General features: G+C 38.1%; 1 protein-coding gene across 6 annotated transcripts in view; it reads right to left on the minus strand.

The window, feature by feature from the left end:
* Positions 1 to 18837, minus strand: part of LOC112838619 (zinc-regulated GTPase metalloprotein activator 1C) — a 52795-nt gene extending 33958 nt beyond the window's left edge. Inside the window, exons 1-4 of one of the 6 annotated variants that reach the window (XR_003212009.2) lie at positions 18587 to 18837; positions 13871 to 13957; positions 11601 to 11697; positions 10393 to 10484 (exon numbers count right to left, since the gene is read on the minus strand). Coding sequence is in view for 5 of the 6 variants with exons in the window: in XM_025891393.2 (XP_025747178.1) it covers positions 10393 to 10484; positions 11601 to 11697; positions 13871 to 13957; positions 18587 to 18740 (430 nt within the window). In the remaining variant the exon portion in view is untranslated. Of the gene's footprint in view, positions 1 to 10392; positions 10485 to 11600; positions 11698 to 13870; positions 13958 to 18466 lie in introns of all 6 variants that reach the window. The other 5 variants (XM_025891393.2, XM_025891392.2, XM_025891395.2 and 2 more) reach the window with 5 other exon arrangements.
* Between the last annotated feature and the right edge of the window lie 3483 nt (positions 18838 to 22320).

The following is a 22320-nucleotide window of genomic DNA, read 5'->3' on the forward strand; positions in this document are numbered from 1 at the left end:
GTGGTTCAGGCAGTTGAGCGTCTGACTCTTGGTTTCAGCTCAGATCGTGATCTCTGGGTCATGAGATTGAGCCCCGCGTGGGGCTCTGCATTCAGCACGGAGTACTCTTTTTTTTTTTTAATTTTTTATTGTTATGTTAATCACCATACATTACATCATTTGTTTTTGATGTACTGTTCCATGAAGCATGGAGTACTCTTGGGACTTTTCTTTCCCTCTCCCTTAGCCCCTGCTCCCAACTCTCTCACTCAAATAAATCAATCTTAAAAAAAAAAAAAAATGCGAAGGAACACAGCATCCATAGCTTGAAAGGATTACCTGACCATGAAATTCAGTCAATAAAGAGATTCATCAACTCAGGAATGGAGAAGCCACAGTACTGAGGTAATGAGAACTAAAATTGTTTAAGATAGAACCAAAGTGTGAGAGAATGTAGATGTTAGGAATTTTAACACAGCACAGGATAAATCAATCAAAACCAGCAGATGGCACTAAGTGGAAGTGTTCATCTACTCCTTTATGTCCGGGAGTCAAGAAATACTCTGAACTGACACATATAGTTCAAAAACTAACTTGTCCCATTTGTTTATGTTCTTTATAACCTTTTTTCCCCCCTTAACTTATATCCCTTCCAGTGAAAAGGCATTTGTCTGATATTCAGGATTCCTTCATCTCTTTCAAGTTCTCTTTCAATTACATAGTATTTTTTTTTTTTTGCTTCTGCCCACCTTTTGAGGAATTTATTAATTTTAATGATATCAATAGTTGATTTGTGGAGTATCTAATATGTGTTGGCTTACATATATATGTGTGGTTTACATATAGAATATACAAATTTTAATTGAGGTAAAATGATATGTGACCTTATATTAGTTTCAGGTATATGGCATGATTCAGTATTTGTATACATTACAAAGTGATCACCACAGTAAATCTAGTTACCATCCAACACCATACAAATGACCCCCTTCATTCAGTTCAGCCCTCTAACCCCTTTCCCCCTCTGATAACCATCAATCTGTTCCCCATATCTGAGTTTTGTTTTGTTTCTTAGGTTTCACAGATCGATGAAATCTAACTTATTTCCCAGAGCATAATACCCTCAAGGCCCATCCCCACTGTTGCAAACGTCGTCTATTGTATATATATATATTGCATATCATCTTTAACCATTTATCCATCGACAGATGCTTAAGTTGTTTCCATATCTTGGCTACTGTAAATAATGCTGCAATGAACATAGGGGCGCACATCTTTTCAAATTAGTGTTTTCATTTTCTTCAGAAAAATACCCAAAAGTGAAATAGCTGATCACATGAAAGCTCCATTTTTAATGTTTTGAGGAGCCACCATACTGTTTTCCCCAGTGGCTGCACCAATTTGCATTCCCACGAACAGTGTATGAGGGTTCCCTTTTCTCCACATCCTTGCCAACACTTATTTCTTGTCAATTTGACTCTAATAGGTGTGAGGTGACATCATGTTGTGGTTTTGATTTGCATTTCCCTGATAATTAGTGAAGTTGAGCATCTTTTCATGTGCCTGTTGGCCACCTGTGTATGTCCTTTGGAAACATGTCTATTTAGATCCTCTGCTCTCTTTTCAGATTGTTTTTTTGCAACTGAGTTCTTTACACATTTTGGGTATTAACCCCTTATTAGATACATGATTTGCAAATATTTTTTCCCAGTCAGTAGATTGCCTTTTCATTTTATTGATCGCTTCCTTTGTTGTGCAGATGCCTTTTAGTTTGATATAGTCCCACTTGTTGATTTTAGCTTTTCTTGCGTTTGCTTTTGGAGTCAGATCCAAAACTTCAACACCAAGAGCGTTGTCAAGGAGAACACTACCTGTTTTCTTCTAGCAATTTTATGGTTTCAGGTTTTACATTCGAGTCTTTCATCCATTATGAGCTAACTTTTGTATATTGTGTAAGACAGTAGCCTAATTTCATTCTTTTCATGTAGCTGGTCCAGTTTTCCCATCACCATTTATTTGAAGGGACCATCTTTTCTTCATTGTATATTCTTGCCTCCTTTGTCACAGATTAATTGGCTAGAAAAGCATGGGTTTATATCTGGGTTCTCTATTCTGTTTCATTGATCTGTGTCTTTTTTATGCCAATACCATATTGTTTTCATACTACAGCTTAGTAGTACAGTTTGAAGTCCGGGACAGTGACATCTCCCATTTGCTCTTCTTTCTCAAGACTGCTTTGGCTATGGGGGCCTGGGTGGCTCAGGCAGTTAAGCATCTGCCTTCGGCTCAGGTCATGATCCCAGAGTCCAGGGATTGAGCCCCACATTGGGCTCTCTGCTCAGTGGGGAGCCTGCTTCTCCCCCTCCCTCTGCCTGCCGCCCCCCTTGCTTGTGTTCTTGTCAAATAAATAAATAAAACCTTAAAATAAAAAAAAAAAAAGACTGCTTTGGCTATTCAGGGTCTTCTGTGATTCCACATAAACCTTAGAATTAATTATTTGTTCTGGGGCGCCTGGTTGCCTCAGTCAGTCGAGCATGTAACTCTTGATCTCAGAGTTGTGCATTCAAGCCCCATGTTGGGTGTAGAGATTACTTTTTAAAAAAATCTTTTAAAAAAATTATTTGTTCTAGTTTTGTGAAAAATGGCATTAAAATTCTGACAGAGGGGCACCTGGGTGGCTCAGTCAGTTGAGCATCTGCCTTCCATTTGGGTCATGATCCCAGGGTCCTGGGATTTGAGCCCCTTGTCAGGCTCCCTGCTCAGCGGAGAGTCTGCTTCTCCCTCTCCCTCTGCTGCTCCCCCCACTTGTGCATGCGCTCACTCTCTCTGTCAAATAAATAAATCTTTTAAAAATTTTTAAAAAATAAAATTCTGAGTTTGCAATGAATATGTATTTTGCTTTGGGTAGTATGGACATTTTAACAGTATTAGTTCTTCCAAACATGAGCATGGAATAACTTTCCATTTAGTTCTGACTTAATTTCTTTCATCAATGTCCTAGTTTTCAATCTACAGATTTATTCCTAGGTATTTTATTCTTTTTGATGCAAATTGTTTTGTTAGGCTTTTTGCAAGGATTGTTTCCTTAATTTCTCTGACAGTTCATTATTTGTGTATAGAAACACAACAGGTTAAGTGTACACCGATTTTGTAAACAGCAACATGACTGCGTTCATTTACTGTTTTTTGGTGGAGTCTTTAAGATTTTCTAAATATGTTATCATGTCAAGTGGAAATAGTGATAGTTTTATTTCTTCCTTTCCAATTTGGATGCTTTTATCTCTTTTTCTTGTGTTATTGCTGTGGGTAGGACTTCCTTGGATAAAACAGGCAAGAGTGGGCATCCTTATTTTGTTCCTGATCTTAGAGGAAAAGCTTTCAGCTTTACACCAATGAATATGAGTTTGTCATGTATGGCCTTGATTATATTTAAGTATTCCCTCTATACCCATTTTAAGAGTTATCATAAATGGACACTGGAATTTATCAAAGGCTTTATCTCCTTTTATTGAGGTGATCACATGACTGTTACCCTTCATTTTGTTATGTGGTGTATCACACTGATTTGCAGATGTTAAACCATCCTTGCATTCCTGGAATAAATTCCATTGATCATGGTGTATGATCCTTTCAACGTATTGTCGAATTCAGTTTGCTAATATTTGTTGAGGAATTTTACATCTGTGTTCATCAGGGATATAAGCCTGTTTTTTTCTTTTCTTTTCTTTTTTGTGGTGTCCTTCTCTGATTTTGGTATCAGGGTAATGTTGGTCTTATAAAATGAGTTTGGAAGCTTTTCCACCTCTTTAATATTTTGGAAGAATTTGAGAAGAATAGATATTACATCTTTTTTATGTTTGATAGAATTCCCCATGAAGGCACCTAGTCCTGGACTTGTTTGCTGGGTGGGTTTTGATTACAGATTCAATCTCCTTACTAGTAATGCATCTAGTCAAGTTTTCTATTTCTTCATGGAAGACTGGAAGTCTTGAGAGATTGTATGTTACTAGGAATTAACCCATTTCATTTATAGTAGTCTCTTTTGATCCTTGATTTCTGTGGTATGTTAACTTCTCTTTCATTTCTGATTTTCTTTTTCAAATAACCAGCTCTTACTTTCATTGATCTTTTCTATTTTTTTTTACTTTGTTATTTATTTCCACTCTGAATCTTTATTATTTCTTTCCTTCTACTAACTATGGGATTTATCTGTTCTTTTTCTAGTTCCTTTAGGTAGAGCTCTTTTTATGAACCTTGCTCTTAGAACTGCTTTTGCTGCATCCTATAGATTTTGGATTGTTCTATTTCCATTTTCATTTGTGTCAAGGTATTTTTTATTTCTCCTCTAATTTCTTCATTGACCCATTGATTATAACAGTTGCATGTTATTTAATTTCCACATATTTATGATTGTCCAGTTTTCTTTTTGTAATTGACTTTGTTTTATACCACTATCATTAAAGAAGATATCTGACATGATTTCAATCTTCTTAAATGTACTGAGACTTGTTTTGTAGTCTAATATGTGACCTATTCTGAGAACATTCCATATGTAGAGAAGAATGTGTATTCTGCTGCCTTTGGATGCTTTGTATACAATTAACCCTTGAACAATGCAGGAGTTGGGGCACTGACCTCCCATACACTCAAAAATCCACATGTAACTTTCTTTTAAAAGATTATTTATTTATTTGAGAGAGAGAGAGCATGCTCACACAAGCAGGGGGAGCAGGAGAGGGAGAAGCAGGCTCCCTGCTGAGCAGAGAGCCTGATGTGGGGCTTGATGCCAGGACCCTGGGATCATGACCTGAGCCGAAGGCAGATGCTTAACAGACTAAGCCACCCAGGGACCCCCACATATAACTTCTGATTCCCTAAAAACTTAACTAATAGCTTATTGCTGACCAGGAGCCATACTGATAATATAAACAGTCGATTAACATATTTTGTAGGTTGTATTATACATCATATTTTTACAATAAACTAGGAAAAAGAAAATGTTATTCAGAAAATTGTAAGGAACAGAAAATACATTTATAGTATTATACTGTAAAAAAATATGCATGTAAGTGGACCCACAGAGTCAAACCCATGCTGTTCAAGGGTTAACTGTGTACCTATTAAGTCCATCTGGGCTCATGTTAAGGCTGACCATTTTCTTACTGGTTTTCTGTCTGGGTAACCTATCCATTGATGTAAATGGAGTACTAAAGTCCTCTACTATTATTGTATTGCTGTCCATTTCTCCCTTTAAGTCTGTTAATACTTGCTTTATATATTTAGGAATTCCTATGTTGAGTAAATAAAAATTTTCAAATGTTATATCCTCTTGTTGGATTGACCCTTCGTCATTGTGCAGTGCCCTTTATCTTTTATTAGACCTGTTTTAAAGACTATTTCATTTGATATAAGTATAGCCACATCAGTTTTCTTTCATTTACATTTGCATGGAATATCTTTTTCCACCCCTTCACTTTCAGTCTGCATGTCATTAGATCTGAAGTGAATCTCTTATAGGCAATATACAGATGGGTCTTTTTTTGAAAATCTATTCAACTACTGTATACATCTTTTGACTGCGTCCATTTACATTTAAAGTAATTATGGATAGGTATGTACTTTTTGCCATTTTGTTAATTATTTTATGGCTGTTTTTGTAGTTCCTCTCTGTTCTTTTTTTCGCTTGCTCACTTCCCTTGCAGCCTATATGTACACACATGCATACACACACACACACATATATATACACATACAGCTTATATACACATATATATTTACGTACTTATGTTTGTATACTTACGTCTGTACATTCGTATGCTTATGTTTACATTTATACTTATGTTTATATTTACATATATATATTTATGTATAAATAAAAGCATATTTCAAATTGATAGCAACTTAAATTTGAATGCATTATAAAAACTCTACATTTCTGCTCTCTCCTTCACATTTTATGTTTTTACATCTTCTTACTTTGTGTATCTCTTATTATTGTAGCTATACTTAAGTTCGCTACTTTTGTCTTTTAATCTTCATGGTAGGTTTATAAGTGGTTAATTCACTACCTTTACTATATATTTGCCCTTACAAGTAAGATCTTTACTTTCCCATGTTTTCTTGTTCTTAGTACCTTTCCTTTGCAGCTTAAAGAAGTCCCTTTAACATTTCTTTTAAGGCCAGTGTAATGGTGAACTCCTTTAACTTTTGCTTGTCTAGAAAACTCTCCTCCAATTCTGAATGATAACCGTGGCAGGCAGAATATTCTTGGTTGGAAGTTTTTTCCTTTCAGGACTTTGAATCTATCATGCCATTCCCTTCTGGCCTGCAAAGCTTCATCTGAAATATCAGCTGCCAGTGATGTGGGGATTCCCTTGTACTTAACAAGCTGTTTTTCTTTTGCTGCTTTTAAGATTCGCTCTTTAATTTTTGACATTGTAATTATAATGTCTCGATCTGGATGTCTTTGAGCTCATCTTCTTTGGAACTCTCTATGCTTCTGGGACTTGGATGTCTGTTTCCCTCCCTGGGTTAGGGAAGTTTTCTGCCTCTTTCACTTTTTTTCCTTCTGGGATCCCTATAATGTGAATGTTATTCCACTTGATGTTGTCCCATAGGTTCCTTAAGCCATCTTCATTAATTTTCTTGTTGTTGTTGCTTTGTTTGGCTGAGTTCCACTGCCCTGTCTTCCAAGTCACTGATCCATTCTTCTTCATTTATTCTGATGCTGAATGCTTCTCATGTATTTTTAGGTTCAGTTACTATATTCTTCAGCTCTGTTACTTGCATTTGGGACTTTCTTATATTTTCTATCTCTGTTGAAGTCTGTGTTCAAATATTCTTCTGACTCTGATAAACATGTTTATAACCATTATCTTGAACTCTTTATCAGGTAGATTAGTTATCTCCACTTGATTAAGATCTTATTTCTGAGGTTTTGTCTCCTCTTTTTGTTTGGAAAATATTCCTGTCTCTTCATTTTACTTGACTCTCGGTTTCTATTTATTAAGCAAAACAGTTATTTCTCCCAGTCTTGAAGGAGTGGCCTTGTATAGGAGATAAGTCTTATTATTCAACCTTGCCCTAGCTCTTGGTTGTCTCTCTGAAACTGTGATTACCTAATTAGCCTGAATTATTCCTGATAGATCCCACAGTTGTTGAGAGTGTATCAAGACCTGCCAGTGTTGGGCGGCTAGGTGGCTCGGATGGTTAAGCATCTGCCTTCGGTTCAGGTCATGATCCCACGGTCCTGGGATCGAGTCCCTCATCGGGCTCCCTGCTTCTTGGGAGCCTGCTTCTCCCTCTGCCTCTCTCTCTCTCTGTCTCTCATGAATAAATAAATAAAATCTTTAAAAAAAAAAGACCCGCCAGTGTTCCAAAGGGAGTGATCTCAACACCTAGTTTCAGACTGACTGGAAGACAGATCCACAGGAAGGAGCTTTTGGAGTATACGAATATATAGCCCTGTGGCACCACAACTATAAAACCTGCTGATCTCCAGCCCAAGAGATCTGGAGGTGTCTCCTGAACTCAAGCTGCAAAAATCAGGGCTTCAGACAAGCATATAAACTTTTTGGAGATACCAGCAAGCTCTGTTGAGGCTGAGGGAGAGATCAAAGATGGTGTCTCCCTGCCTACATTTTGGAGAGCACCTTTGAAGCCTGTCCCTTTGGCTGAAGCTCCAGGACAAGTGGATGGGCCTTTTTCATAGGCACACTAGACTAGTAGTGTGTTTCAGCCTGCTGTCTATGCAGTGCCTTGGGTATGACAGCCCTCCCCAAACTACCTTCCTATTACAGTCCCATAGGGTGCAGAAATTCAAGCTCCTCTGGCCACCAGGGACAGGTGATCAACAGACATTCCTTCTGTGGACTGCACTCAAAGGCAGGTTTTAGCAAGGCTGCAAGAGTACTGAGGGTGGAGCACGTCCATGGCTTTAGGGATGCAGGAGGAGAACAATGTGGGCAGGAGACACCCAAGGCTTTAGTGAGGCAGGGAAATGTCTGGGGATGGGGGCACACTCATGGCTTTAGGGAGGCTGTCTGTGTCCACAGTGCCTGACTGCACTAGCAAAGTGGAAGGAGAGTGCACAAATGGTGCTCACAAGCACCTCTGGACCCAAAGAAAGTCCCAACTGGTCCCAGCTACTCCAGCAAACACTTTAAAATTAGCAAATGAATCTCCTTCACATATAATTTAGTCACTTTTCAAACTGCTGCCTTTGCACTGGGTCCCAAAATGAGTGTGCTTGTGTGTGAGCCCCTCAAAAGGAGTACCTCAGATTCCCCACAGCCCTCCAGGTTCACTGTGCACAAGCCCCTTTGGTTTCCAAAACCATTTGGGAGGGCCTCGTCTCTCCAGTGCAGGTTCCAAGGGTTGGCCATACCCAAAGTGGGGTATAAACCCATCCCTCCTCAGTTAAAGACTCCAGACCTGTGAAACCCCTCCCTACTATGAGTTGCTGCACCAGGGGTGAAGTTTTTGGCAAAACCACATCTCCACCTCCTCTATCCATTTCAGCGTAGCCCTTATATTCCTTGTTGTAGATGGAGCTGTTCAGCCTGTTTTTAGCTCTTTCTGAGCAGGAATTAACCCATAAGTAGCTACAGATCTGGTGTGTCTATGGAAAGACAGTTCAGGGTGTTCCTAAGCTGCCATCTTGAACTGCCTCCAAGTTCTCTTCTTTTAGATTCAAGTAAAACTAAATTAATACTTACTAAGAATAGCACAAAGAATGCAATCACATTTTTGTAAAATTATTTGTCTGTTTCTACAGCTTTCATATGCACATAGAGTAGGGCTTCCCAAATTTATGAATGTGTAAGAATCCCCTGGAGGGCTTATTAAAACAGACTGCTGGGCTCACACCCTTACAGATTCTGATTCAGTAGATCCAGGAGGGGCCCAAGAATCTGCATTTTTTCACAAGCTTCAGAGACTGATGCTGTCATTCAGCAAGTAGCACCAGCACAGAAAAACCCCTGAAATAAAATTTACCTACTTGTATTTCATGGTAGTGAGATACAGTGTGATTTAGTTTAACCTTCTTCTTCGTATTTTCTTAGATATCGGGTAAATTTTTTTTTAACGAATGTCCCATTTTTACCCAAACAATAAAATCATTATTCTAAAGAAAGTTAGAAGAAACATTAACCTGTTCATACCTACAATTTGTACAAAAGCTTTCTGAGATCTTTAACTTTTCCTTCTCCCTCTGAAAAGCTGAACCATGTTTTACTAAACTCACCTACTCTCAGTTACAAGAGTTTTTCTCTATAAAGTGGCTACCATGAAAGAAATTGATATTTGCTATTTCAAAAAGGAGGCATGTATTTTCCCATCCTACCAGATTTAATACTTAATATCAATGTAATAGTCCAAGTCCTATCATTAGTCAAATCTATTGGAAATGTATGAAAATGTACATGATATGTACATTTTCTACTACAGGACCAAAACAGCCCAACTCAACACTAATTTGGAAACAGAAGGACAATGTTATTATGCAGTATTTGTAAGTACAATAACCAATGATTACATTTTGACCTTCAGTATACTTCAATATCTGTTTTAAACAGTGATGACCCCTAATAAATTATTCCTAAACAGTACTTTTATATAGTCTTTTATAAGTTTTATGGCCCAATGCCATTAACTCAAATAAAAAAAAAAAAGGTATGGTCAGACTTACAGAAGGAACACTAAATGTTCTGCAAACTAAGAATAAAGGTGTAACCTAAAAGACATTTGGATAAGAAGGAAACAGAAATCGATTGCTAAAACACTTCAACTTTGTGTAGCTTTCAATAGAGAAGTTTACATGTAATTCTACTCAGAGATAAAAATTTCATGGATAATCATTAATTCCACACCAGGAAAAGGCCCAGTAGGCTTAATTAAACTCTGTACCTAATGACAGTATTTACCAATAAAATTATTTCAACTTTAGTAGAAAAACAAAATGCTAACAATTAATTGAAAGAGAGTAATACTGAAATTAGAGTCCAAAAGCCCTTAAGTATCTTTAAATGACCCTCCAAGAAAGCTGGATTAGAAAGTAATCAGAAATAAGATCTCTGTAGAGTATAATCAATCAAATATAGAAGTAGAACTTAGAAGTAGAATGTCTTTATTTTTCCTAAATTTCCATACTTTTAACAACTTGTGTTCCTACCAATAATCTTAAATCGATCAATTGAATTTCAATCCTATTATCAAGTTAAAATTACCAAGTACTCTGATTATGATTTATCCGCAAAAGAAACATGACAATCCAGTATTTTTCCTGTTTTAAACAACAACAAAAAATATTTAGTCTGGAGTAGAGGTTTAATGCTTACTTTACATATTTCTCTAATACATTTAAAAATGTTTAAGAACTATATTCTGGTTATTAATAACGTCATCTCTTACCCGGATCTGCTAACCCAGTGGTCTCTAATAGTATGTAATCAAATTTCCCCTTCTTCTGCATCAAATTCTCAATAGCTCTAAGGCCATTGTCCCTGGAGAATACCAAAATATAAAATACAGTTTATTACCTAAATATTTTTTTAAAGTGATCATTATAAATGTTTTAAAATATATGTAGCAACCTGAGACAAAAATATCTTTAGGCATGTGAAAATTTAACTCATTCCCAAACTTCTAACACAATATCCATCAATATTTACCAATGGTGGGGAAAAACAGAGGCATATATACTGATAGCAAAATAAATCAGATACATGAGGAGTTAATACTTTAATAAAATTAAAAGTAGAGGAAACTTTAATACCCCGACTGAAGTCAAAAGCTGCTATTTTTATAGCATTATGAAAGAAAAAACTCAATATCCAAAACAATGATAAAATTTATGAATTACAGTGATTTAAAATAACATCTAAAGGGACACGATCATTACTTTTCAATCTGTTCTCAATAAGGGTACTAGATAGTACAAGAAAATACTTACTGGATTTCATTTTGGTTGTTCAAGAAAATGTCATGATTTTAGCTTTGTTAATATATTTGACTCAAAGTCAAATACCTAGGTTGTAAATGATGTAGAAAAAATTTAATTCACTAGAATATACAAAGTCAACAGTACAGATATTAATTTTCCTAATTTACTCAACAAATATCTGAGTGAATAGGTATGTCAGGTCCTTTTATAAGATCGATGGTATACTAGTGAAAAAAACAGACACCGTCCTTGGAAGCAACTATCACTGGTGGAACACAACGTGAGCCTATTCACCTTTTTGATGGTCATTTCCTTTTGTTTTTAGAAGGTGAATCCTTGGAAATAAGACCAATGACTCACTCAATGTAAAATAGTAACTTTTACACATGAAATGTGACTTTCATGTACCAGAGAAATTACTAATTAAACCCTGACATCAAAGACAATAAAAACAAACTCAATAGAAGAACCAAAGCATTTAGAGCAGACAGAAAAATAAATAGGGCAGCAAGAAACACTTTAAGAAAATACATTCTAATAAGTTATTTTCTTTGTGAAAATACAATGAAGCAAACTGTGTAAATTCAGTTACATTACACAAGAAAATCAAAGCCAGAAATATAATCAATAAACATTTATAATAAACCAACAAGCACACAATAAACACATTCCTCACTTTACTGAACAGCAGAGGCAACCGTTTCTAAGTTCCAGCCATTCTTCATAGAGCTCTCCACCTTGGCTGACAGCTAAGGATTTCTCCACTGCACTTCCTGAAATAATTAACAAGAAGCACTCTTAAGATTATGTTCACTAGCCAACCAAAAACAAAGATGAGGATATCAATAACATGGATTTCAAAACATTTTATACAAATACCTTTTATAACTTTTATTCTTTCATTCTGTTTGTGCAGCCTCAATGTTCTAAACTATACTAGATTATTTAAGCTTTTATTTTTTAAAGAGGATTTAAGTCCCTAAAAAGGCAAATCCAAAATTAATGACTCATACCTACTTCTTTGGTCCTCTCACTTGCCCACTAATAAAAGTAGCTATTTTAAAAGAACTCCTTGTCCATGGCCAACTAGTATGTTTAATATATTGGTTTTTATACGCCCTTAACCCTCTTAAAAGACTGCCTTATCTACTTTTTTCTTTTCATTCTTCTTCTAAATTGTTTTTGTTTCTACTAGATAGACTACTCAATATTCCCAGTATGAGTAAAAACCCAAGTCCATTTTGAGGAAGTTTGCTTGGCCAGGGTATCAATGTGCTCATTTAAAAATTAAATTTTTAAACTAAAGTTTCCTAGCAATGCTTACTTAAGAAAGAATAATATATATGTAAAATTCTGAGATGCTTGTTATCATACTTAACTTTTCCTCTAATAAAGAAATATACCAAAGCCAAGGGAGAGTTCTAAATATCCAGTAAAGCAAATGGCCACAAAAGAAAATGGAATAATTTTTCATGTATATATTTTTTGTTTATATTTCACTTAGGCAAGGATAAAGAGCTCTAAAAGGGACTGCTACAGAATTCAGGGTATAGAGGTTATAAATAAAATGCAAAGGAAAGTATTGCAAATAAATGGTTTATATAAATTATATAAACAATCCAGAAGGAATGAAGAAAAATAGCAACCAATAATAAATGCGATCAGTGTCCAACAGATCAGTTAGTAAGAAGCTAAAGTACAAGATTAGGATTTAAAACATCTTAGCATTTTTATTTTTTCTAACAGGACTTTTCACTTTAGTTGATTAAAATGAGAAATCAAGTTTAACAGGTCTTCCTTCTTGTTCATAAAACCCAGCTCCTTTATTCATTTACAACTGAGAAAACAGTATACTTTAAGAAATAGCTCAACATAAGACATATTTTTTGGCTAAAAGTGAGCTATAGTTAAAATTCACATTTAAGAAGAAAAACTTCTAAAAGTAATCAAAGAATTGTGTGTAACACTGCTGTCAGATTTTTTTTAAGCATAGTTCAATATTAAAAACAAAAAAAATGGAATTTTAAATGCATGCATTTCCACAGACAACTGCAGATGCTTGAGATGGAAACCATATATTTAACTTATTATTTTTTTTTTTAAGATTTTATTTATTGGGCGCCTGGGTGGCTCAGTTGGTTAAGCGACTGCCTTCGGCTCAGGTCATGATCCTGGAGTCCCGGGATCGAGTCCTGCATCGGGTTCCCTGCTCGGTGGGGAGTCTGCTTCTCCCTCTGACCCTCTTCCCTCTCGTGCTCTCTATCTCTCATTCTCTCTCTCTCAAGTAAGTAAATAAAATCTTTAAAAAATAAATAAAGATTTTATTTATTTATCTGAGAGACAGTGAGAGAGAGAGAGAGAGAGAGCACATTCGAGAGGGGGGAGGGTCAGAGGGAGCCTGATGCGGGACTCGATCCTGGGACTCCAGGATCATGACCTGAGCCGAAGGCAGTCGATTAACCAACTGAGCCACCCTAGGCTCAGGCGCCCTAACTTATTTTTTAAATCTTCAGTTTTAAATGCTTTGCAAACAATAAACATCCAATAAGGTAAACTTACAAGAACTGAATCATTTTAAAGAATTTTTCAAAAGTTACAAGTGAACAGTATAGTCAGTACAAAAGTACACAGAAAGTGTCTGAAAGAACTTTCTTTCATATGTTTAGATTTTTACTTCTGGAGTTATTTCATGTAAAAACCTAATTTAATTCTGTTGCTATGAATTTCAAATTTATATAAAATTTTATGAAAACTATCTAATTTCAGTAGCTCAAATCTGTACAAAATAAAGCTTGACAGAAATTAATTTTCCCAGAACAATCCGCATCAGTATGTTCACATTATAATACCTTGTATTTTCATTTTTAAATATGGAATATCAATTCACCAGGGGAATAAGCTATCCTATAAATTCTTACAGCATGGCATTCACTGAACTTTACTTACCTTCCCCAAATTCGTTTAAAATAACTGCTACTCTTTTACTATGTTGCTCTGTCAAAATATAGTTCAGAAGTGTTGTCTTCCCAGCACCTATAAAACATGTTTTAAATAACAATATTCAAAGGCTAATTTTAAAGGCACACACAAAAGGAGTCCCAATGTTTTTAAAAATTTGTGTGCTATTTTTAAAATATTATTTAACTATGGTATAGAAGATTCTAGAGGGAAAGATTAAAGTACCCTTTGCAACTATCTAAAAAGCTTTATGTTGACATAAAATCTTATAAATATTTGCAAATACACCTACAACATGGATCATAGCTTGCTTCAACCTCATATAGCAAAAATATGCCTTCTATACAATTTATAATACAAAGACATCTAAATTTTCTATTAAGGAATTATTGAAATGATTTCCAGAGAATAAAGTACTCATGTACTTTATTTACTTTATTTAAATTACTCATGTACTTTATTTAAAATGTTTAGACACTTTCACATGATGACAATGTTTCTTAGCCAAGAATACATAGTTTACGTCCCTAAAATTTACATATAAAGCCCTATCTTTTATTTCAACATCCATCATTAACCAGACACAAGTTCAAACTGACTACCGGGCTATTTTCAGTACTTAAAGCAACCTTAAGAAAATAAGTATATATACAGTTGACCCTTGAACAACTAACTGTGTGGGTCGCAGGTCCACTTATATGTGGACTTTTTTCTGTAAATATAGTACAGTACTGTATTTTCTCCCCCTTATGATTTTCTTCATAACATTTTTTCTCTAGCTTACTTTTTTGTAAGAATACAGTATGTAATACATGTAACATACAAAATATGTGTTAATGGACTATATTACCAGTAAAGCTTCTGCCAACCAGTTTAACCAGGGACTGGTTTCGGCATCCGAGTTCAAAGGAGCTGGGGTGCACCCTGTCCCGCCCGGCCAACGGGAGCAGCGGCGCTTAACCCTTTCCCGGTTGTGCCTGGGGCAACGTCCCACCAGTACAGCTTCTGCTCAACAGTAAGCTATTAGTAGTTGAGTTTTGGGGGAGTCCAAAGTTACTGTGCAGGAAGTTGGCACCCCTAACCTCCACAGTGTTCAAGTGTCAACTGTATCTGCCTACCAATCTATAAAACACAAACAAAATAGGAGAATGGATGTAAAAAATGTTAACAATATACACAACATTCAGTACTTAGAAAGATAAATTCATAAAGCTACACTAACTTTATCCAGTAGGTGGCAGGTTAAACCTAGTATGTTCTGCTCAAGTAGAAGAAAAGCATTTATCTTGTGAACAACTATACATACCAAAGTTCAAAGAGGAAAAAAAACTGCACATTAGTGTAGCTCAACTGTATCATTTATTTGCTTTTCTGTCGGTAGGCATTGGGGTTATCTCCAGTGCTTTATTTTCCCGAACAGTGCTGCTAAGACCTTTCACATGTAAGCTCGCACACAACTTCTGAAGTACATTTGTGAGATCTCTAGCCTTTAACTAGGAGGGATTTAATGATCATTACGGTATTAATATCTTCCACATTTTTAGGTCATATTCCTTTTTTTTTTTTTTTTTAAGATTTTACTGATTTATTTGCCAGAGAGAGAGCACGCGAGAGAGACACTAGCAGGGGGAGCTGCAGGCAGAGAGAAAAGCAGGCTCCCCATTGAGCAGGGAGTCTGACGTGGGACTCGATCCCAGGACCCCGGGTTCATGACCTGAGCTGAAGGCAGACGCTTAACCAACTCAGCCACCCAGGCATCCCTTTAGGTCATATTCCTTTCAAGGCTGTTGAAGGGATAAAAGGCTTGTGTTTAGAGTGCTTTAAAAAGCTCAACATCACAAAAGTGTGAAGCATAGAGTGAAAGGGACAGCTTAAGGAGGCAGGGCAATGAGGAAATTCTTAGAACCAGTCCAAGTGTGAGACAGAGACCCCGAACATGAGGGTAGCACTAGGCAGTGGCAGTGAAAATGGAAAAGGCAGAGGTGGATGTAAGAGACCCTCTAATAAAATTACTAGGACTTAGTAATTAACCATATTATGAAGCAGAAGACTTTAAAGCACAGTTTATTCATTCAAAAGTCTACTATGGGCCAGATTTCATGCCGGGCCTTGGCGAAAAGTGCACAAAACAGAGACAAACTGTCTCTACTTTCACAATGCTTACAAAGACTAAGAGAGTGAGAGATGGAAGGTAATTCAGACCACAGAGGCAATGAAGTCACAGGATTACAGAGTGGAGAGAAGATGTACAAGATGTTAGGGAGCACCAAAAAGGGAGGTCTAGGCAGAGGAGTAACAAAAAGTAGAAGTATTCGGGCACCTGGGTGGCTCAGTTGGTTGAACAGCTGCCTTTGGCTCAGGTCATGATCCTGGAGTCCCAGGACAGAGTCCCGGGATCGAGTCCCGCATCGGGCTCCCTGCTCCGCAGGGAGTCAGCTTCTCCCTCTGACCCTGCCCCCTCTCATGTGCTCTCTCTCTTTCTCTCTCTCTCAAATAAATAAAATAAAATCTTTAAAAAAAAAAAAAGGAAAAGTATTCTAGGGACTAAAATACTTGGCACCTTTAAAAAAATTTTTTTAAAGATTTTATTTATTTATTTGACAGAGAGAGACACAGAGAGAGAGGAACACAAGCAGGGGGAGTGGGAGAGGGAGAAGCAGGCTTCCTGCTGAGGAGAGAGACCGATGTGGGGCTCCATCCCAGGATCCCTGGGATCATGACCTGAGCCGAAGGCAGCTGCTTAACGACTGAGCCACCCAGGGCCCCTAGTTGGCACCTTTTAAAAGTAAAAGTAGTTCAGGGTGGCTGGACCACAGTTTTGAAGGCTAGAAAGACAGTCAAGAGCCAGATCATATAGGACCTTTTGATTCATGTTTAGGAATTTGAACTGCAACCCAAATGGAAACACTGAGGGGTGTGACACAGTTGACATTTACAAAGATCATTAGGGCTAAAATATAGAGAATATATTAAAGGGAAGCATGACACAAGACTAGTTAGAAAACTTTTAGAGTATTCCAGGTGGTTGGAATCACCGGTGCAGGAGGGTTGGAGGGTCAGGTAACATATGAAGTTTTGGACCTGCCAAGTTCGAGATGTCTGCGGGACATCAAAATAGAAACTATCTGAGTGTCAACTTAAAAGGATGGACAGAGGTTGGAGAAAATTTAAAAAAGAAAAGCCAGAGAAGTAGGTGGAAATTTCAGAAGAAAAATGTGATGGAAGCTGATAGAACAATGTTTCAAAAAAGAGAAAATGGTCAAGAATAAGCAGTGAAACTAGATCGCCTATATGCAGCAACAAGGTTGTTGGCAAAAGTCCTCATTCCTAAGCTTCAGACCATTACTTCCAATGCTCTACTGACCCAGGAATGAGAAAAATGGGAAATACCAAAGGGGCAAGACTGAACTAACTACACTGTCTCAGACGGAATTTGCTCAACTTCTTAGTAGAGCAGCCTCTGAATAATAGCGGGGACACACCAAAAATAAACTCCCTTATAAAATTAGTCCGGAGGAAAAACGAGAATAAACTCAGACTACAAAGCTCAAAAAGAAAACACCAGAGATTTAATTCTTATTTTTATGTAAAAGGCCCTCAGGTGCACCAAGTTTGTACTTGTCTCTGGCATCATCTAGGAATGGTATTAACCCCAAATCGTTTCACTTTGTTTACATTTAATTTTCCCCACACTTTTAATACGGTCCTGTATCTATTCTAGCCCTTCTAGTAAAATGTAAGGCCTTAAAATAATACTCCTCAGACTTTTCCAAGAAAGTACCCCTAGTGTAAGCCCGAAAACTGTCCTTCAGGAAATTGCACGCTTACACACCTATGAATTTAAGTGTCCATGTGCACTCCTCAACGTCCTTGGCTTGAGAAATAGTCTGGGAGGGTAGAGATTTTATTCTTACTTTCTCCTAGAGTGCTTTGCAAACAAACCTCAAAAAAATGTTTGAGGGGCGCCTGGGTGGCTCAGTTGGTTAAGCGACTGCCTTCGGCTCAGGTCATGATCCTGGAGTCCTGGGATCGAGTCCCGCATCGGGCTCCCTGCTCAGCGAGGGGCCCGCTTCTCCCTCTAACCCTCCCCCCTCTCATGTACGCTCTCTCTCATTCTCACTCTCTCAAATAAATAAATCTTTAAAAAAAAAAATGTTTGAGATAGGAGTCCTCTCCCCGAATAGCTGGAAGAGGCTGGCTCTTGGGGAAGGGGAAGCTACTAAAGAATGCCCCCTGTGGGTCGGGCACATACAGGGCACCCTTTAAAGGTAACAAACATAAAGTCAGGTGTTTCCTGCCCCATTTAGCAGGTAAGAAAACAAACTCAAACAGGTGACCGATACTACTTCCACTTTCCAGTAAGGCTCACGAGCTTCAGAAAGGTAAGATAACTTGTTAGAGGCCACAGGGATAATTAGGGGGCGGGTCCAAGCCCCTGGGCGCAAAGCCAAAACTAGTTTCAAAATGCGAGGTTAACTTTCAGTCTCCCTTGATATATGTGAATCTAACTCAAAGGGGTCTGGGCATCCTTGAGCCCCGAGATGAAAAGCAACCCAAACGGGAAGCGAGTGACCCAGCCCCTACCTCAGAGACATGTGCTGTCGCCCAGAAGGCCCAGATGCCTAAGGTGATGAGGCACCGGCAGCCCCCAAAATCCCAGGATACCAGCGTTCACGGCATTTTCTGACCGGGATGGTTAGTTACCTAAATACCCGGTGATAATTGTGACTGGGATCTTGGCGCCGGGCCCAGACTTTTCCTCCTCCTCTCTTAGCTTCGTCTCAATGGGGACCAATTCAGGACAGTCCTCCTCCGCCTGCTCCTCTTCCTCATCCACAGCACCCATAGCCGGTAACATCCCGGCCAAGCGCACAGCACGCCTCACCCTCGGCTCAGAAGACGGAACCAAAACGCCGAAACGCAGCTGCGCACGCCGAAAGCGCCACGCCGGGCGCGTTCTTGACGTCATCACGCTGCGCCGTGTGGCGCCTCCAGGTCCCGCCCAGATTACCTGGGCCGAGGCTGAGAACGGCCTCCCCTCTTAGCCACGCCCCCAAAGGAGCTGGGCCCACCCCCGGGGCGTGCTCTCAGAACCTGAGCGGAGCTGGGCGGAGCTGTTAGGGCTCCAGCCGCGACGCTGTCACTGTGTTTGCCTATTGAGATCTGGGTGGTGGGAGCCTGGAGTGGGTAGCCTGACCTAAACAGTCTCCGTAGAGAACAGACTTCATCAATCTGACAGTTTTTTAGTGTCATTAAAACCTTTTTTTAATTCATAGGGGATAGAATGGGAAGCTATAACACTACTATATTAATTGTACTTTTTCTCCCTGAAGGAATAACGAGTGAAAATTTTTCTCTTTTTTATAACTACATATTTCACATGTATATCCAAAGTTTTACAATGTACATGCATTACTCTTACTTATTTTTCTTTCTCATTTCTTATTTGGACTCAGGTAACCTGTGTTCATTTATCATATTCTTTGGTTCATGGCACTCTCATCATTAATCCATGGGTAGCCCTCCTTTCTATTTATGTTTATAATGAACTCCTTTGACCTCATCCCTAGCCCAAGAACATTACCAATAAGTATACCTATCTATGTGGAGTCAGTACCCTGTTCCAACCTTCTGCCTCTGCCTCTCCCTTAAGATAGTAACCATTATCCTGAATTGATTTCGGGTGACTGATCATTCCCTCCTTTCTTTTTGGTGTTATCAAATATATATGTGCAGAGACAATATGTTGTTTAATTTTGTCGTTGACCTTCATAAAAAGAGTATCATACAGTATGTAATCTCCTGGGGTTATCTATATTTTCAACTCCTCTGTTTTATTATATTCTTTTTTAAATTTATTTTATTTTATTTTTAAAGATTTTATTTATTTGAGAGAGAGAGAATGAGAGATAGAGAGCACGAGAGGGAAGAGGGTCAGAGGGAGAAGCAGACTCCCTGCTGAGCAGGGATCCCGATGTGGGACTCAATCCCGGGACTCCAGGATCATGACCTGAGCCGAAGGCAGTCACTTAACCAACTGAGCCACCCAGGCGCCCCTTTAATTTATTTTATTATGTTAGTTAATCACCATACATTACAACATTAGTTTTTGATGTAGCGTTCCATGATTCATTGTTTGCGTAAAACACCCAGTGCTCCATGCAGAACGTGCCCTCTTTAATACCCATCACTGGGCTAACCCATCCCCCTCCCCCCTCCCCTCTAGAACCCTCAGTTTCTCAGAGTCCATAGTCTCTCATGGTTCACCTCCCCCTCTGATTTCCCCCCTTCGTTTTTCCCTTCCTACTATCTTCTTTTTTTTTTTTTTAACATAAAATGTATTATTTGTTTCAGAGGCACAGGTAGTGTTTTATTATATTCTGTTATATGACTATACAGCAATTTCTCCATTCATTTTCTGTCAATCATCTCCAGGTTTTGCTCTATGGACAGCATTCAGTGACCTCTCAGCACTGTATTAGTACCTGAACAGAAGTTGTTACACCCCTGACCACTTTCTCTTACACATTGCTCAGACACATTCTTGCAGATTCCCTTACGTGGCTCTGACAGAATGTTATACTAACATCTCTTATCTCACCAAGAGCAACCTGTCCCCAATAAGGCCAGCTCAGTCAAGATGACTGACAAATATTGCTGTAACAGTGTATAGCCTTGGTCAGAGCAAATAAGAGTTTTACACACCACAGTAGTCAAAAGATAAAGGCACTCCAAATGTTCTTCACCTGATGGATGAATAAACAAAATGTGGTACATCCATACAATGAAAAATTATCTCACAACAAACAGGAATGAAGTACCTGCTATAAGATGGCTGAACCTCAAAAGCATTATGCTAAGTGAAGAGGGCATTCACAAAACACCACATATGGTATGATTCCATTTACATGAAATGTCCTAGAGTAGGCAAATCTATGGAAATGGAAAGCAGATTAGTTGTTACCAGGGACTCGGGGCTGAGAGGAGTGACTGCTCATGTGTACATTTTGGGGGTGTCATCAATGTTCTAAATCAATGTTCTAAAATTGATTGTGGTAATGGTAGCACAACTATGTGAAAATACAAAAAAACACTGAATTGGATGCTTTATTTTTTTAAAGATTTATTTATTTATTTGAGAGAGAGAAAGAGCATGGTGAGGAGGGGCAGAGGGAGAGAATCTTCAAGCAGACTCCTTGCTGAGTGCAGAGCCCCACCCAGGGCTCCATCCCACCACCCATGAGATCACAACCTGAGCTGAAACCAAGAATCAGACACTCAACCAGGTGCCCCCGTATACTTTAAATAGGTGTATAATATGGTACATGAATTTTATTACAACAGAGCTGCTATTTTTTTTTTAAGATTTATTTATTTATGTATTTGAGAGAGACAGAGAGGGAGAAGGAGAAGCAGACTCCCTGCTGAGCAGAGAGCCGGACATGGGGCTCAATCCCAGGACCCTCAGATCATGACCTGAGCTGAAGGCAGACACTTAACCAATTGAGCCACCCAGGCGCCCCAAGAGCTGCTATTTTTTAAAAGTGTTAAAGTTTTCACTGTGCATTAGAATGTGGGGGTGCCAGTGTGAATTTGCAGAGAAGCACTGCCTTCAAGGTCTTCCTGCAGCCATTTCAAGCCCTGGCCTTCTGAGCAGTTAAGTCTGAACCTATTCGTGGTGATTTCTCAGCTGAGCCACACATAGGCATGACTACAAAGATTGCAGCTTACTAAATTTCTTTTGTCTTTTTCTGCAAGACTCTTCAGCAATATATCTATCCAGGAATTCTGTGGAGTTCCGCCATTTTCTTTTCTGACTTTTATTAACTTTTTTCAAAATTTAGCATCCATGTGTCTGAAGAGGGGAGGGTTTTGATATATTCAGATATATGGCTTGCAATCTCAGCTTTCCCTACATGTGTGACTGTTTTCACTTCTATCTTAACATAGGACTTACCACTTTTATCCATTTTATTTGAGGGAGGTTTTGTTGTTGTTTAATCCCAAATGCCATTTAAAATAAGTAAAAAAAAAAAATCCTAATCATAATATTGTAGAGTCTACTGCATTTTCTAAGGTAACTTCAAAGTTTCCTCAGTTTTGCCATTTTGTTTAGTTTCAGTAGCTTTGTTGCAAAGCAATAACTACAACAATAATAGTAATGTGTGGATCCCTTACCATGTGATAGGCATTGTGTTATGCACATCAAATGCATTATCTCCTTTAACTTGGCAAGATAAATGTTATTCGTATGCCCATTTTATAGACAGGGAAACTAAGCCTTGAAAAGTTAAATATCTTGCTCAAGGTCATACAATTAGTAAATGGCAGTCCTGGGGCTCATTCCAGATTTACCTGACACTCGATCCCACGTTCTTCCAAACCAGGGATCTTCAAACTTATTCTGTAAAGGGCCAGGTAGTAAATATTTTACGTTT

This window comes from Callorhinus ursinus, unplaced genomic scaffold (assembly GCF_003265705.2).
Source record: "Callorhinus ursinus isolate GAN/ISIS: 27379988/994484 unplaced genomic scaffold, GSC_fseal_2.0 scaffold28, whole genome shotgun sequence".
NCBI classification, from domain to species: domain Eukaryota; kingdom Metazoa; phylum Chordata; class Mammalia; order Carnivora; family Otariidae; genus Callorhinus; species Callorhinus ursinus.